Source organism: Megalopta genalis, chromosome 3 (assembly GCF_051020955.1).
Source record: "Megalopta genalis isolate 19385.01 chromosome 3, iyMegGena1_principal, whole genome shotgun sequence".
Classification (NCBI taxonomy): domain Eukaryota; kingdom Metazoa; phylum Arthropoda; class Insecta; order Hymenoptera; family Halictidae; genus Megalopta; species Megalopta genalis.
Genome location: NC_135015.1, coordinates 13,122,331 through 13,138,753, shown reverse-complemented (window position 1 = coordinate 13,138,753; position 16,423 = coordinate 13,122,331). Strand labels below are relative to the sequence as shown.

The following is a 16,423-nucleotide window of genomic DNA, read 5'->3' as shown; positions in this document are numbered from 1 at the left end:
ATTACCTTCGATTTGACACTGTTAACGAAATTATTCGATTGAAATTTTTAGGACAATTATTTCCATTAACCATTAATTGTCTAGATATATTTAGGAGAGTACATGTGTTTTTGTCAACAAACGTTAGAGCGACAATCCAAAAAGTTTGCTCTCCATTTTTTTGCGCTAAATACATATTTAATCAAGAAATATATCACATTTTCGAGAGTACAATGTGTCATTGAGTTTGCATGTGTTTAAACATATATAGCTAAAAAGCGATAATGTTAAGAAACTAATGAGGTGCACATGATATACTAATGCATATGCGATGAATACTGCACAGAACTAGAAAAAGTCACGATCATTAGAATTTCTTGAAAAAAGTTGCAAATAGACACTGTTGAGGAAACTGAAACGTAACTGTATAGGTATCTACACTGTACATTTGTTATCGATCCAGGTTAAACTAGCAACTAACGTTTAAAAAATCGCATTTGGCATGTAGATTCGAGATTGAGGTATGTACAATGAAGATTTGAGTCGTCCACAAGCACTCTAATAGTGTAGAAAAAGAGGTTACTGCAAATGAATTTCAACAAAATTCACTCGTTCGATTTTTGAATATGTTGCAAATTCTGAAGCAGGATTTGTCAATTTTAAACAGAGATGTTCTATTGACAGTGCTATTGAGCAAAAGAGACCATTTGCAGGGCAACGAAATTGCAAAGTGATTTTGCTTCGTTCCAATAAATTGTTGTCAACAAATAAAAAGATACATAATTTAATAATACTGAAAATTGTTCCCGTAAAAGCAACCTGTGCCTGACACTGATAAAATAACAGATATACCCGATTATACTTGATTACGCTTGGACGTAAAACCATCGCGGTGAATTTGATATTTTTCTCAGCAGGGCAAAAGCTATGAAGAAAGATCTACGAAGCATGAAAACGCGCCGAACCGTCCAGGAATACGATAAAGAATGCGATGCAATTGCGACATCGAAACGAGATTAATAAAACAAGATTGTAGGAACAAATGAAAGCTACGATTCGTGTCTAAATTAAGAAAGAGATTGGCGTTTAATGTCGCGATTCGAGTTCAAGGGTCCGCTCTGTACGTTAACGGCATCGTATCGAAGCGATTTCGATCGGTGGCAGAGTACATGGATATGCAATGCACCGCCGTGTGTCATCGACAGGCGATACAGAACATGAAACAGGAGTACGCGCAAAATGCTCGTGAAACTCGATCCCGGCGTTAACCGGCCTTCCGTTTTAAGCGTTGCCTTATCGACAGGCGCCATAATGAGTTTTAAGAATGTGCAGCGTGTTTCGCCGAGCGCGACACACGCGTCGACGACGCGCTAATTCGATAGAGAAGAGAAGTGAAGCGTGGAACGGGGACGAAAAGAGTGAGAATGATTTGCGAAGTAACGTCGGGCTGCGAGAAAATTCCGCGGCGACGATGACGATGACGACGACGACGACGACGACGACGACGACGACGATGACGAAGAGAAAGAAGCGTTCCTTGGACTCGTTCTCGGATGCAACCGCGAAATAAAAAAGGCGAGAAGGTGGACGAGAGAAGAAAGGAGATTGGTGTTTGCAATTTTGGACCGAGCCCTCTTCGACGGGACCATGGGCCGGGCCCGGGCAGGATATTACCTTCGAAATCTAATTATGAGATTTTTATAGGGCTATCGTAAAACGGCCGAATAATAGTTCGCAACTCCTCGAGAGCCGACTAGGCCGCAACCTCCGCCAAGATAATGGGGAATAGCACGAGCAGACCCCCGAAAAAGAAACAGTGGAGCACTCGAAGCCGCGCGCTTCGACACTGTCAAGGGCGTTCTTCTCTGAGCCGGCACGGCTCAGACTCCTAATCAAACCCCCTATCCGATGTAATTAGACGGTTCCTCGGGAGGAATGGTAATTAGAGAACCTCGGCCAACACCTCGGCTATATTGGTCAATTATACTGCTTACACGTCCCGAATTATCATACGTCTATGCAACTTAATAGCCGGAGAACTCGATAATAGGTAAATCTTCGCCTAATATCGTTTCGCATTCGCGACGCATCGTCCCGCGTTATTGGGGCAATCGTTTCACCCCCTGTGCAAATCACCGAACTGTACAAATAATTGTAACGGTTCTATGTTTACCGAAGACTGTAAAGTCTCTGCACACAATTTCATTGTCGGACTATAAATCGCCGTAACCGTGTTGAAACGCAGTAGGTAGGGGCTACATTCGGACTACTTCTACGATATTCTCACTTACGCGGGATGATGCCCAATCCAGGAATTCAAAACATTCTGAATTTTCGAGGTTATGTAGTGTGTATGTAGATATGTATTACGCATATTTTTTTCTCTCGCGTAAATTCATTTTAAGGGGTGGAAATTAACCACCAAATACTCGGCCGTTCTTTCTTCAAAGAAAAGTGAATTCTTTTAACCAAATCTATCATGTTGTATACAACTTGTTAATCGTTTAAACTATTGGTAAAAGTTATAAACATATAAACGATGTTTTACGAACACTACGCGGTAGATATTGACAAAAGAAATATCTTTCGTTTGAACGCATCTTTTCTATCTTGTACAGCTTGCGAATCGGAGCAAAGAAATAAAAAATAGCCGAATATTTGGAGGTTAATTTCCACCCCTTAAAGCGAATATACGCAAAACATATTGCGTAGTACATATCTACATATAAATTGCGTGCGTACTATATACACAGGATTTTTGGAATTTCCGGGTTGGAGATCATCCGTTGTTAGAAAGACCGTAATAAAAATATGCTAAGAATTAAATTGTTTCTTTCGGGATCATCGGAGCACTGTTAGGCCACGTTACGTCAGAAATCGGGGGAAAGCTGGAGGACACGTTCGTCAATCGAAGAAATCATGGTAAGAAACGCCACCCTCGTTGCGGGGTGGCGCTCGATGCACTGCCCGGACAATGCACACGTTTTACCTGGTCCCGGCGTAACGAGACATGACGTCACGACATGGCGTCTGCAGGTGAAACAGCGAGGCCAGCAGCGCAAGTGAGCGCACTCGCTAGCCGATCCGATTGGCCGAAAGGGGAATCCCCGCCCTTGCGCCGCGCTCTGCACATCGTTTCTCCGACGTTCGACCCGTTCTTAACCCCTCTTTGCCCCCCCTTTGCCACATCTCCTCCCCGTGGTCCTTCTATCCATCTCTATCGTTAGGCCGTTTATCACTCTGCCTTTCTTTCCTCTTTTTCGCAAACTCGCTGCCCCGAACTCGCCTCCGTTTTTCTCTCTTTCTCTCTATCGTCGCGTCCTCTCGGACTGTGCACCGTCGCACGGTTGGCTGATCAGGGGACGCTAATCAAACGACATGTCGACAGAATGCAGTTGCACATTATTTCGAATAAATGGAACCGATATCCCGCGACGCTTTATCAAAATATAAAATACGATCCAGGAGTTTTTGTATCTTTTTCACCAGACCGAATCGACATCCACCGACTTATCTAATCGCGTCTTCGTCCGTTATTTAATCTCCACTAGCTGGTGTCTTCTATATCCTTCCGCGATAAACATTTCAACGCAGTTACCAAAAATTAGATCAATAAATCAGTCGTCCGCGGTACAGACGCGCGACGTCTCTCGACAAAAATTACAGAGCAGTCTCTGTGTAGTATTTTAGAAAAAATCTTTATAGAAAGAACCACTTCAAGTTACTGATGTAACTCAAAGAAAATGAACAGAGAGGACCGAGATCAAAGCGACGATCGTTCGTGCCAAGAACAACATTTCGATTTCTATGGACGATTAGACGGAAAAACGGCGAGATAAGTATTCGATTTGAACGAACGAGAGGACTGGTCTATTTCTATGTAAAACAACCTCGACAGGAATCGTATCGAAGGAGTCGTAAAATGGAGCTGACCTCTCTTGTCCTGGTTAAAAAGGAAACTATTGGTCTAAAGACATAGATCGTAATTATCGAAAGGTTTTAAACTGTTTCTTGCTAACAGAAATTTCATCTATGTTATTAAATGGTGCAGGTTCGTGTTCCGATTGAAAGAAACACTATCGAGCCAAGACCTAGACTATAGTCATTAATAGTTTTAAATACTATTTCTTGCTAACAGGAATTTAACAGAAGAATTTCGTCTATGTTATTAAATGAAGCAGAGCCTCTCTTGTCCTGATTGAAAAGGAAACTATCGATCCAAGGCGTAGATCGCAATAATCAAAAGTTTTTACAGTAATTATTGGTAGCAGGAATTTGATAGAATTCACTTTGGTCCTAAAACGAGGCTGGCGCTCTCTTGTCCTGATTAAAAAGGAAACTATCGATCCAAGGCGTTGATCGCAATAATCAAAAGTTTTTACAGTAATTATTGGTAGCAGGAATTTGATAGAATTCACTTTGGCCATAAAACGAGGCAGGCACTCTCTTGTCCTGATTAAAAAGGAAACTATCGATCCAAGGCGTTGATCGCAATAATCAAAAGTTTTTACAGTAATTATTGGTAGCAGGAATTTGATAGAATTCACTTTGGTCCTAAAACGAGGCAGGCGCTCTCTTGTCCTGATTAAAAAGGAAAACTGTCGATCCAAGGCGTAGATCGCAATAATCAAAAGTTTTTACAGTAATTATTGGTAGCAGGAATTTGATAGAATTCACTTTGGCCATAAAACGAGGCAGGCGCTCTCTTGTCCTGATTAAGAAGGAAAACTGTCGATGCAAAACCTACATCGTGATAATTAAAAGGTTCTAAATTATTTCAAGATAACACAAATTTGATAGAAGAACTTCAACTGTATCATAAAATGGAACAAAACCTCTGTTATCCTGATTAAAAATGAAACTATCGATCGGACACCTAGATCATAATAATCGGAAGGTTTCAAACTATTTGTTGGAATTCAACCGAAGGCTCGGAAAATAGTGGACCCTCTCGCAGCGCCAAGAGCAATCTCTCATTTCGTTTTGCTACTTTCACATCATCCCCATAAGCCGCGCGTGCAAATACTCGAGATCGTAGAGTAGCAGGGAGAAGAGGCGAGGAGAGGAGAGAGCTCGTGTCTACACCTCTCTCGTGGGACCTCGGGTGCACCCCTCCGTTTGTCATGCCGAGGATCCTCCCGGACGACACCCTCGTTAACCCGCTCTTATCGGCGCTGTTTACGCTGCTATTATCGCTACGGAGACCGCCGACTTTTTCCTTTTCGCTCGCGCGAGGCTGCGAGGATCGCCGCGCGAAACACCGAGGCGTTACGTAAAATTTGTTAAATATACCGGGCCTCCCGTGGAAACGGGCTGTCGCGTATCGATGCGTATTTTTAGAACGGACATATCGAGGCAAGGATCGAAAGCGCGACGCTTCCTGGATCCCGGCCGAATGATCTATTAGCGGGGAATAGGCGGCGAGGGACAAGCTACGGGTTATTATTATTCGGAAGTTCTGTCAGAGCCATTGGAGGCTCATAGGAGATCACAGGAAATCGTGAATCATGGGAAAAGCCATAGTAGTGGACAGTGTCGCTACTCGGCCTGATGGCTAAGATCGAAGTGTAATATCTGTTCTTATCAGTTTAACATCTGATACGCTGTCCATAGGGCGGTCAGAATATTAATCTGCGAGTCGACTCGGCATTGCAGTAGCGGACAGTTACCTGTTTTGGTCCTGGAGATCAAAATTCAGGCGACACATCGACGATGCTGCAGAATTAAAAGCGCAAGGAAGCCATGCAGAATTTTAAGAAGCGTAAAGCGCATGCAAAATTAATGGAGAATAGCTTCGATATCAAATACCCGCAGAAATATTTGCGCTTTGATCGAACTGAAAAATTCGACGAAATGTAAAAACTATAAGAAAGAGGTATCCTGAATGCTGGTCCGCCTTCGAGAATAATTAGTTTAAAAGGGAGCGAATAATGGGGAATCGGAATAATCGGAAAAAGAGCATAAACAGTTTAAAAGGGGACAGAACTGAGACGCTGTGATGTTTAATATTAACTTCGAAATTATTTGTAAAATGAAACACGAGACCAGGCCGAGGTCAAGATGTGTTTTTCCATGCGAGTACATACACGCATGCACGAATCGATTCGCAGAAATTGCAATCGATAAAAATCCCGTTTCCTGTAACAAGGGTTCTTTCAGGTGTTCCTGAGAAGATAAGGATCTTTTTACGATTCTGCATGTGTTGAGGGACCAAGAAGGACATAAATCCGGCACGTTTTATTCCCGTTCTCGTACAGGGTCAGCATAATTACAAGAGGCTGTTTGCAGCCGCGCGCTTCGGAGAAGGTTATTCGGCTCGCTCGATACAAGCGATCGTTTTCATCGGAACCGGCTTATCGATCAACACCTCGGGGATCGCAATGCAAACACGCGGCGCATTTTGCATATTTTTCGGATGACGTCAGCAGCCGAGTGAAAAATAAGAATACACCCAATCGCGATAACGGCCTTCTGTTTGTCGCTAATAGAATCCTGACGTCGCGAGTGTTCACGAATATTGCTGACGTCACGCGATCGACACAACATTTGTATCGAACGGCCGGCGTGTTCTCGCGGATCGCAAGACTCGCATCATTTTCTTTTGTCGTCGACGTACGAAATTCGCAGCCAGACTTTCCGATCTTGCTGACCGGTGGCACGACTACTGCCATTACAAGGAACAACACGAGAGTTAATGCCGCTGGAACGGGGATGGCTGTGAGACGGGCCAACGCTGTCGTCAAAGGGTGTCGTTCAAGACTAAATCGACCGCGGACAAACGTGCCAACAACAACACCGCTAATTCTGCTGGGAGAACGACCGGTGTCTTTTTATTCGGTGTAACTTTATACCGCGATACCATCTACCAAGGATATCGTTATTCTCGGCCGCTGCGATCTAGGATCCACGGAAAATCATCGTCCTCGATTAATCTCTCGGCGAAAAAACATTCTTCCAATATCGATGAATATCGAACGTTTATTAGATCGAGTCATAAATAATATTTATTTTGTTTGCTTTTTTTATTTACTTTTTTATTTTTATTTTATTCATTTCGAACTCTTTATCTATTTAATGTTAGCACAACGTCGTTTATCCCGGTGACTCATAATAGGTAGATACGAACAATGGATTAGACTTAGTTGCATCGGAAATTATTTATGACCCATCCTAATCCCAAACCTCATCCTGCTCATCGGGATTTAGTGCGTTCGACCCTTCTTATAGAATATTTCAACTCGTTCACAACAACGACACAGTTATATTTGCAATCAATGTTATATTATGTTTATAACATATGATGTTTAAAACGAATCTTCGCAAAAGTATTACACCTAATTTAGGTACCTATTCTCTGTCATCCAGAATAAGGTATGTTTTTGTTCTTTTAGTATATAGTTATCTATCTAGTTATTATATATTATCTCTTTATATGCACGGCTAATAAGCCATTTTTTTTGCAATACGTAACTAAAAGCTAATATTAATATAATACAGAATCTGCGAATCAGCGATTTCGGTGAAAAAATAGGTGAATTCGGTGAAAAATAAAACTTTTAAAATAGGTCTATAAAATAGGTTTATTATATATTTATTATATATTAAAATAGGTTTATCCGTATATATGAATCGAGTAAAGTTAAAATGAAATATCTCGATCCTCTTCGAACGTATTATTGCTCCTGAAAATTTATGAACCATTCTAACACAATATATGCTAATAACATATCTATAGCAATTTTTCGGTTGCGCTAAAGAACACAGTGTACACGGCGCCTGTAACTGTACATTGTTTACAACGACATTCGTGGAATTAATTGGTTATGGAATGTCGCGGTTCGAAAAACTTGCCGGCTAACAGGAGAAATTTTTATTCGAGACCTCTGGGACAGGATCGCGATATAAACAAGCCGAATGTGACTTTTATATCAAGAACTGTTAGGCACGTGCATAAAACTCGCGGAGCAAGATACATGGAATAAAAACGGCGTGTTCCAACGAGGCGATGGGGAACACGGTGTTTGTAAACTCTGCCGCCCTTCTGGCGTGCCGCAGCATTTCTATCTCAAGTGACAGCGAAAATGTGTAAACAGGACACATCGTTGATCTATTCACGCGCAATTTTATCGATCCACCGCGCAGTTTTTAGCAAAATCGAAATCCTATCGCATTTACCATTTCCAATCTTCCATGCTGTTCCGTTTCATTTTGTAATTGACGTCAATTTGTATTATTTATTTATTTGTATTATTATTTATTAGCTTCGCCATTTTTGTTTGTTCAACAGAGCACTAGAACATCTTTTAGCAGAACATCATTTTTTGACCAAAGACTTAAACGCTTAAACACTAAGTCAACACTGCCCTTTAAAACCTCAGCCTATTCAACGAAATTTAGCGTGACAGACCCTTTTTAGAGGACACTTCAAATTGTTTCAAACGAGTTTACATAAGCTGTTCACCGAAATCGCTGATTCGCAGATTCTGTATTATATTAATATTAGCTTTTAGTTACGTAATGCAAAAAAATGGCTCATTAGCCGTACATATAAATAAACGAAATTAATTAAATTAAGTGAAAGAAGCTACTGATCCATATCAAATATGTTAACCGCAGCTATCGAATTTCCAACAATGGTGCCACATATGAATAAATTAATCACGTTTGGCAGCAACGGTTCGATTAAAAAGATTGTTCCTGTTCAAAATCATTCCGCACTAATGCCGCGGTTATTTCGATTAGGATTATATTTCGTGTTCCTTGTCGTAGTAAACAACACGGTGGCCTCGAACACGTGTTTGTAAACAAGTTCCGTGCTCGAATCAATCGATATCAAGCACAGACGGCAGTTTCTATCCTTATTCCATTATTCTTATTTGAAAAGAATCAGCCGCTTCGAATGTTCCAATCACTATTTTAGTTCTTTGTACGATCTTTTTCGAACAAGATAAAAAAGATGTTACGAAACATATATAGTTAGACCGCGGATCTTTGCGCAAACGATAAATTGTTCGCATCGATTACAAGAAACAATAATCATACGAAACTTTCCTCGTATCAATATTCTCACAGAGTCGAAACCCACGTGTTGACGTTCTTAGACTCCCTTAATTTAATTTTTAGTCTCCCTTAATTCATAGACTCCCTCAATTTTTTTACATTAACGAACCGATCAACTGATCAACTGAATTTTGTTGCGAATGCATAAAATCCGTAAACTATTAGGTGGACCGGAGAGTTATGTCGTTTGTTTACATTAAATTCAAGCAGACAAATATGCGCAGAAACGACATTACTTTCTGGCCCCCCTAATACTTACAATCTTATCAGCTAAACCGCGATATAGCTACATGCTCGCGGAAAATATAGGAACGATTGTATGAAAAATTACTCACCAGGGGGCTATCAGGCGTATGTCGGTGATGGGCGATGGGCATATTGGCCATTGCCACCCCTCCGCCGGGGTTGGCCATGTCCTGGTATTCATCGCTCATTTCCATCGCGTAGGATGGCAACGGTTCTTTGTTCTTCACCCGAATTTTGGCAGATTTACCGCGATCGCGGTCGCCACGACACGAGAGACACCCCCGCAGCCGAACACGCTGCCAAAACGCTCGCGTACGATCGCGACCGTTGAGCAAACCTAGAAACCTAGAGGAGGTCGCAGAGAGAGGTAGAGGGTGCTGAAGGAACGGCGCGAACAACAATGCCTCGGCGTTCGTCACCGTCCAACGATCCACTTGCCGGCCTTCTCCGCGCACAAGCCGCGGAAACCGAAGCGGCACCGGGAACGCCGCCGAATTCGGAACGTCAAGATGATCCAAAGTCGGCTCGATCGGTAAACTAGTAGCCTCGACGCTGGTGAAATATGCCGATCCGGGGGCAACCACTATCCCGATTGCCGGCTACGCGTGGCCATGTTTGTACGCTGGTTTCTCGTAGGATCACCGATTCACTGATCCTTTATCGGATCGCTGGTCCGCGCGCAGACGAGACACACGCGGCGGTTCGGTAGCTGACATAAGCCTGTCGGCTGGATCGTATTGACTGGTGCACAATGTACGACAAGCCGCGGAACAACACAGAATAGACAAATGAAAAATACGAAAGAAGACGTCCGTGGGAGAGGCAGTGAAGCGCGCACGCGTGTATTCCGCACGATGGTAAAGCGCGCACACCGCGATTCCGAGAGGGACTGATTCTTGAGGGAGGAAGAAAGGAAAAGAAGGCTGCTAGGTAAGCTGGCAGGGAAGAAGGCTGGCAGCCAGGAAGGCTGGCAGGCCGGAAGGCTGGCAGGCAGGACAGAAGGACGGATGATCGGCGGGAGTAGGGGCAGGGATGAGACGAGTCTCGTTGCTCGTTCCTCGTTGCTCGAGGCCGAGCCGAGAAGGGCAGCGAGAGGGATCCGCGAGGGGAGTGGCGCCAACGAGTGGAGGAAACACAGGGCCGAGAAAGTGTGTTGTCGACGTGAATCCACCCGGCTCCCTGGCCTTTTATGCGGTCGCCTCGATCGACATTGCTGCGTTCGTCACTGACCGGAGTGCATAGCTCGCGTTATCGAACCGGGAACAGACCGATGGTAAACAACGTTGGAACGACTGAAGACGGAGCTGACGCGCGCACACTCGCGTCCTCTTGCGATCTGAGGCTCGGAAGCTCGAGCCTGTTCGCGATCCCCTCTCCCAACCGCGCGATTCGATAGAGCCTCGCAGCCGGACAGGACGAGAACAAGGAGGCAGGCGGGAGCGCCGGTAGGCGTGGATCCGGCACGCCAACGCCGTTGCACGCCGTGCCGCGCCGCGTATCAGCCGTGCTGGGCGGCCACCGCTGATCACGCCCTCCGCGACACCACCCTCCGCCTATTCCCTCTTCCTTCATCTCGCTCGCGGCCCGATCAGCTTTCTCCTTCAACCTCTGCGTTACCCCTCGCGCGGCTAGGTCTCTCTCTTGCGCGCACCCTACCGGATAACGACCCCCGTGCGCGCCCGGTTGGGACCGGAGATTTTCGATGCGTTCTCGCGCGGGATTTCCCTCGACCCGTGTACCTGCTTCCGTTTCGACTTGGCATATATACCACCGATACCCTGCCTCCAAGTCGTGCGTGCACGATGGTACATCTAGCGACGAAACGCGCTGCGGCTCTCTTTAATCAATTAGCCTGCCGATTCCGCGATCGATTATACAACGGCGAGATCGACCGATTACGCTGATCCGTGCCCCGATGTCTCGGTCCGTTCGGTTTTTCGGGGGTTAACACGGTCGCTAGCTTTCAGGTAGATCGGTCGAGGGACCCGGGAAAATTCCAGGTCGTATACCTCGACGACTCGGCGGCACTGATGCGCTGATCGAGCATTCGCGGAACGAATTTAGCGATCCTCCTAATTACTCCGTTTTCGCTTATGGCCGAGCATTCCGTGCATCGCGTTCTCCAGCAATTTTATTTTACGCGTTTTGCAATGTTTATGTATGTTTTCTTCGGTGGTTTCCCTTTGTGCGTTTCTAATTGGTTCGTTCCGTATAATAAATAAATGGCCGAAGAGATCGCGATTTCCCTTTGTCGTGTTTTCATTGCCGTGTCGTGTTCCATCGGAAGGATATGGTGGCATAAGGTCGCCGGTAATTGAGCATGATTGCCGCGATCGCTCGCCGCGATACCGCGTTACGAAAGATTCTTCTTTGAGATCGTCACGACACCTCCCTTCACCCTCCGCAAGATTTCTCGATAAAAATTGCTCGCCTCGGCGCCAAACGAACGCCTGCCACGGCGACAGAAAAACGGCTTTACGAGCGAAACCTGCAAGTCGTCGTATCTGCGTCTTCCATTTTTTGGTACCATTAAGCATCGAGCAGGTAAAAAAATCTTTCGACGTTTCCCTTTGTTCGACGCTTCCTTCGAATCGACCGTCTCCGCGAATTGCCCCAACGTTCTCTTAAATACATAGGATGATCATCTTGAAAAATATCGCAAAAATTGAGTGAAATAGTTCGAGGCACATTGTTCGAATCTGTGAGATCTAAATGTCCAAACAAAGTTGGACATTTCGGAGAAGTTCGAATAAGAAAGTCGGAGACAAGGATGCCATCGCAGGTAAACATCCATTACAGCGAATAGAGTGAAATTGCTTTTACGAATTCTTTTCCAAAGAACGAGGCGCCACGAGTACCTACGCAAAATTACGCAGCCTATACAACGATAATGGCAAGCATTTCGAGCATCGTCTACCTCCATTTTAGCCGACGCCTCGCGAGGGGAAGTCGGCGGGGTCGCAGGGGTGGAGGAGGCGAGCGCGCCTACTGGCAAATGGTATTAAACCACAGGTTTCGGCGCCCGTTCGGTTCTGTTGGCGAGCATGGGCAGTTAACACTCCAACGGCTGTTTGATCCCGTCAGTAATAAGACTCATCCCGGTCGGTTTCGCTAGATACAACCATTCCTCTTGCCTCGTGTTCTTCCTCCTCTCGTTCGGTCCTAGCCTCGCGATCGTTCCAACGTGCCCGATCCAATTTCCCAGGAACAATTTCGCGATAAACCGCGCAGATTCCAGGGAACCACGGCACAGATGACGCTTCCGCTTCTTTCAATTTGAATACGGGGACAGAGCGGTCTCGTACTTTGCACGGCGCATCTTGCGCATTCAATGATTTTAGATACGACCGCGCTTCTATTAAATTTTATTTCCACTTGCATAACTCGATTTTCACAGTTCCTCTTACTTTTACGTTATTCGAACGAGCAATAAACTCATTATTATACGTTCCGCGCGCTTCGAGTCACGTATTGGCCATTCCGCGGTGACGCCATCTTTGTGGCCGCCGAAGACATTCCGCGGTGCTTGGGCAGGCTGCAGAAAAACCTGGAAACCGCTCGTAAAGGCGCCGGAGGAACGTGGAAAATGAAGAAAAGGTGTAATTGAGACGGAAACGGTGTCGTTTCGTCGATATACGAACAACGATCCAACCGATCCGAACTCGCGCAACCCTCTCGACCCGGTCTCTCTCTCTCTCTCTCTCTCTTTCTCACTCGCTCTCTAGATCGCTCTCGTTTCTTCTCTGCCCCTTCGGTTCGCGTTTCTTGTTTTTCTGCGGCAGAGGCAGAGGTCCGCGCAGCTTCTCTCCACTTCCAGTTTCGCCTCGTCCTCCCGCTTGCATCTGCATGCGCTCCACGTCACATATACAGGCAAGATGGCGCGTACGGTGCTCGTAGTACAAATTGCAGGTAATTGCAGCCCGCGGAGAGGGCTCTCCTCCTCCTCCTCCACCACCTTCTCCTCCTCGTCTCGCAAGGGCCGGCCGAAGTCGGGACCGTGTGAAACTGCGAATTTTATGATTTACAAACGTGATCCTTTATAAGGGTATATGGATCTACGCGGCGAACGAGCCGAGCCGCTGTTAAGATCCGCCCATCGGTGACCTCGCGGACCAACCGCGAGATAATTGTACGCCACGGAGGATGCACGATTTACTCCTGCGATTTACGATTTCGCTCGCTTCGACCGGCCGGGGAAATATCGACCGGGACCAAGGAAACGTGGCCGTTTACCCCGAGCCTGCCTCGCTTGATCACCCGCTTGATCATCCAAAGCAATTTCTATCGAAGCGATGGCTCGAGCCACAAGTCCTGACGTTTACAAGGTATTTCGATGGAAAGTTCTTCTCGCGACCTCCGATCAGTGTTCTCTCGTCGATCTAAATTCTGCAGTGCAAATGTTCCAAGGGAAATTCGCCTCGAACTGCGGATCTGTATGATTCGTGGACTGAAATGCTTCGAGTAATTTTCCGAGGACCGTTGCTCGGTCGTCTACAGCTTTTATTATTGGAACGTTGACGTCTCGTTGTTACCTGTAGGACAGCTGCTTCGACAGAAGCAGATATTAAGACATTCGCCGAGCCGTTCGGTCGTTTGCACGCCAAGTGGAAACTGATCGGCGAATTTCCGACACGGCGGGTAGTCATTGTCCGTTACGACGTTTCTCGGAAGATCACCAGACCTGCCCACTATTCTTCGATGGCCTTCGATTTTACCTTGTCCATGCCATTTTGAACCGTTACGATTACCAAAATTTTATAGGCTGTCCGAAGAAGTGCCATCAGGGTCTACGTGTTCGAGAGAGAGTCGGAAAGAAAGAGATTACAAATAATTTATAACTTCACGCTTTAAATAATTGCCCTGTTAAGCCCGTGCCTTACAATTTATTTTCAAGGAAACCTAATGTTTGCAGGCAGATTAATTTGACGCGACTCTATGCGAGAAGTTATCACGAAATGAAACGAAAATATTTCTGTTTTTATTCGACATATTTATATAGTTAATGTCGACACTGTTTCATTTTTAGTAGAACAGATTAACAAAGTAATGCCGATATTAGTAAATGAAAATTGGGAAATATCCTTTTGCAAGTTGCAATGAAATTAAGAAAGAAATTCTTAACATAATTGAAGCGATCGTGAACGAAATTCTTAAACTATTTAAATTCCTTTCTAATATTGTTTATTTTCTAATAATTCACTGTAACCATAATTGCACACTTAACAGACAAGAGAATGTGTAAATTTCACAATAATTTCATTTTAACAGTCAGAAGAAAATACGATTTTTGCGGGCGGGTCTCGTCATTTCCACTGAAAGGTTTAAGTTGGTTTTCAAACTCAACAGATAAACTATTCAACAAACTAAGATTAGACGAATCAACGACGTTTGGTATCGCAAGATCGAGAACGTTAACTCGAAACCGCGAAAGATCCTCGCAAATGGAGCCGAGATATTCATCGAAGGCTCGAAGATCAAATCGATATCTACAATGTACGGAATGAAGCGGCATTTAACAAGATCTACAAGCTACTTGCAACACACGTTATCCGACGTCTACTGGCCTCCATTTGCAAGCGTTTTCGCATCCGTACAATCGGTCGTTGAACGGCCGCGTTAAGTATTCTCGCAGCGTGCGACTCGCCGGCTCTCCCCGGTCGACTTAATTATTGCAATATCGCTAATGCTTCCTCGATATTTTTTCTTTTCTGTACGTGGCTCACGTTGTTATCAATTTCGCATAGAACGCTCGTAATTATGCCGGGGCCTCGAGAACCGGCGGCGCATGTGACGGCATGTACGTGGTCGCCGGGCACGGTGGCCGCGCCGGGCACACGTGTTTCCTGTCTGTCCGCCCGTATGGCAAGAGCTGTAATCGAGGAGTTGTCATAGGAAAACAAAAGTAGACGTGAGGGTACCGACGTTCGTCGTATTACGGTATCCCAAGCACATTAGACCTGGGCCAGGCTCCTGCCATGCCCCGGCCGGACCCTCGCAGATTAACCCAAGTTTCGGAAAATTAATCTCTCAGCCTTGGGACACAGTGGTTTTCAAGCAGTCGCTCGTAGATGCGCGGCCATTATCGATTTTACATTATCTTGATCTCTAGATCTTTTAAAAATTAATCACACCCGGGGAATTTTCCGGGCTTAAGCTTGGCGGCTTTGAGGTTGCTCGAAGCTCGTTGATATTCGATTGGCAGCTGTCGTCGAGGTAATGTTCAGGAAAATCGTGTCGAGACAGACAATCGAAGAGAAACTTCGGGCGCACAATAATTTCACTCGAATCGTCCCTCAGCCTGGGACAACTTGGAAGGAGGAGATAAGATTATTCGAACGTTGCGGCTCGTTTTTGTAGTTGTTGACAATCGGCGACTATGAAAACGAACCGCGAGGCTCGAACAATCGTATCTCCACTTCCCAAGTTGCCCGTTTTCGTTTCCAAGCTGAGTGACGATTTCAGCGATTTTTCGAAGATTTCTCGTGCTTCGAACGATTCTCTTACGCTTTCGTTTATTAACCTCTTAACGCACAGTTTTTTCTTTAAAAACCGGCCAAAAGAAATCAATTTTTATGTACTGCGCTTTTGTTCCATGGAAAAAGGCTATATTTTATTCTTGAATAAATAAGTGTTATAGCTTACAATCCCATGTAAATGATAAATATCAATAGAACGATTTTTTTTCTTTGCTTTCACAAAGCAAGGTTATTTTCAATTCTCGATTACATTCGAGTGTGAAAAATTATAGCAGCATAAAATACAATGCCGCTCGAATTATCTCGAGTGTGCACAGTTTGGCCTGTTTAGCGCGCCCGAATTAACTCGAGCGTACAAGTTAAGGGGTTAAGTCCGGATTAGTTTGTCCTGCGATCGCCAGACCTTCGCGAATCAATCGCGTCTTTCACAACGATTTCGCGGTTCTAACGAACGACTCTAGCGAACCGATCGATGATGTCCCCAATTACCGGCACGCATGTCTCGCTTGTTTAAACAACTTTCGAAACATCTTCCAGTACGTACGTCGCATCAACGAGCTAGAAAATGTGCGCACCGTCTGTGGCCGCGGAAACAAAATGGAGGCGACGCGGGACGTGGAAGCTGAACAGCGATCGAGACAAAGAAGAAATTTCGAGAAATT

At 45.1% G+C, this 16,423-nt stretch overlaps 1 protein-coding gene and 1 non-coding gene across 4 annotated transcripts in view; one reads left to right on the top strand and one right to left on the bottom strand.

Annotated features, from left to right (window-relative positions):
* The window catches only part of retn (retained), a 197,451-nt gene extending 186,826 nt beyond the window's left edge, over nt 1-10,625 (bottom strand). For all 3 annotated transcript variants that reach the window (XM_033485977.2, XM_033485978.2, XM_033485979.2), the window contains exon 1: nt 9,375-10,625. In XM_033485977.2, the coding sequence (XP_033341868.2) occupies nt 9,375-9,479 (105 nt within the window). In that variant the 5' untranslated portion in view covers nt 9,480-10,625. The remainder of the gene's footprint in view (nt 1-9,374) is intronic.
* On the top strand, nt 5,514-5,653 carry LOC117229686 (U2 spliceosomal RNA). Its single transcript, XR_004492614.1, has one exon. It is a non-coding gene; the product is annotated as a U2 spliceosomal RNA (small nuclear RNA).
* Nucleotides 10,626-16,423: the final 5,798 nt, after the last annotated feature.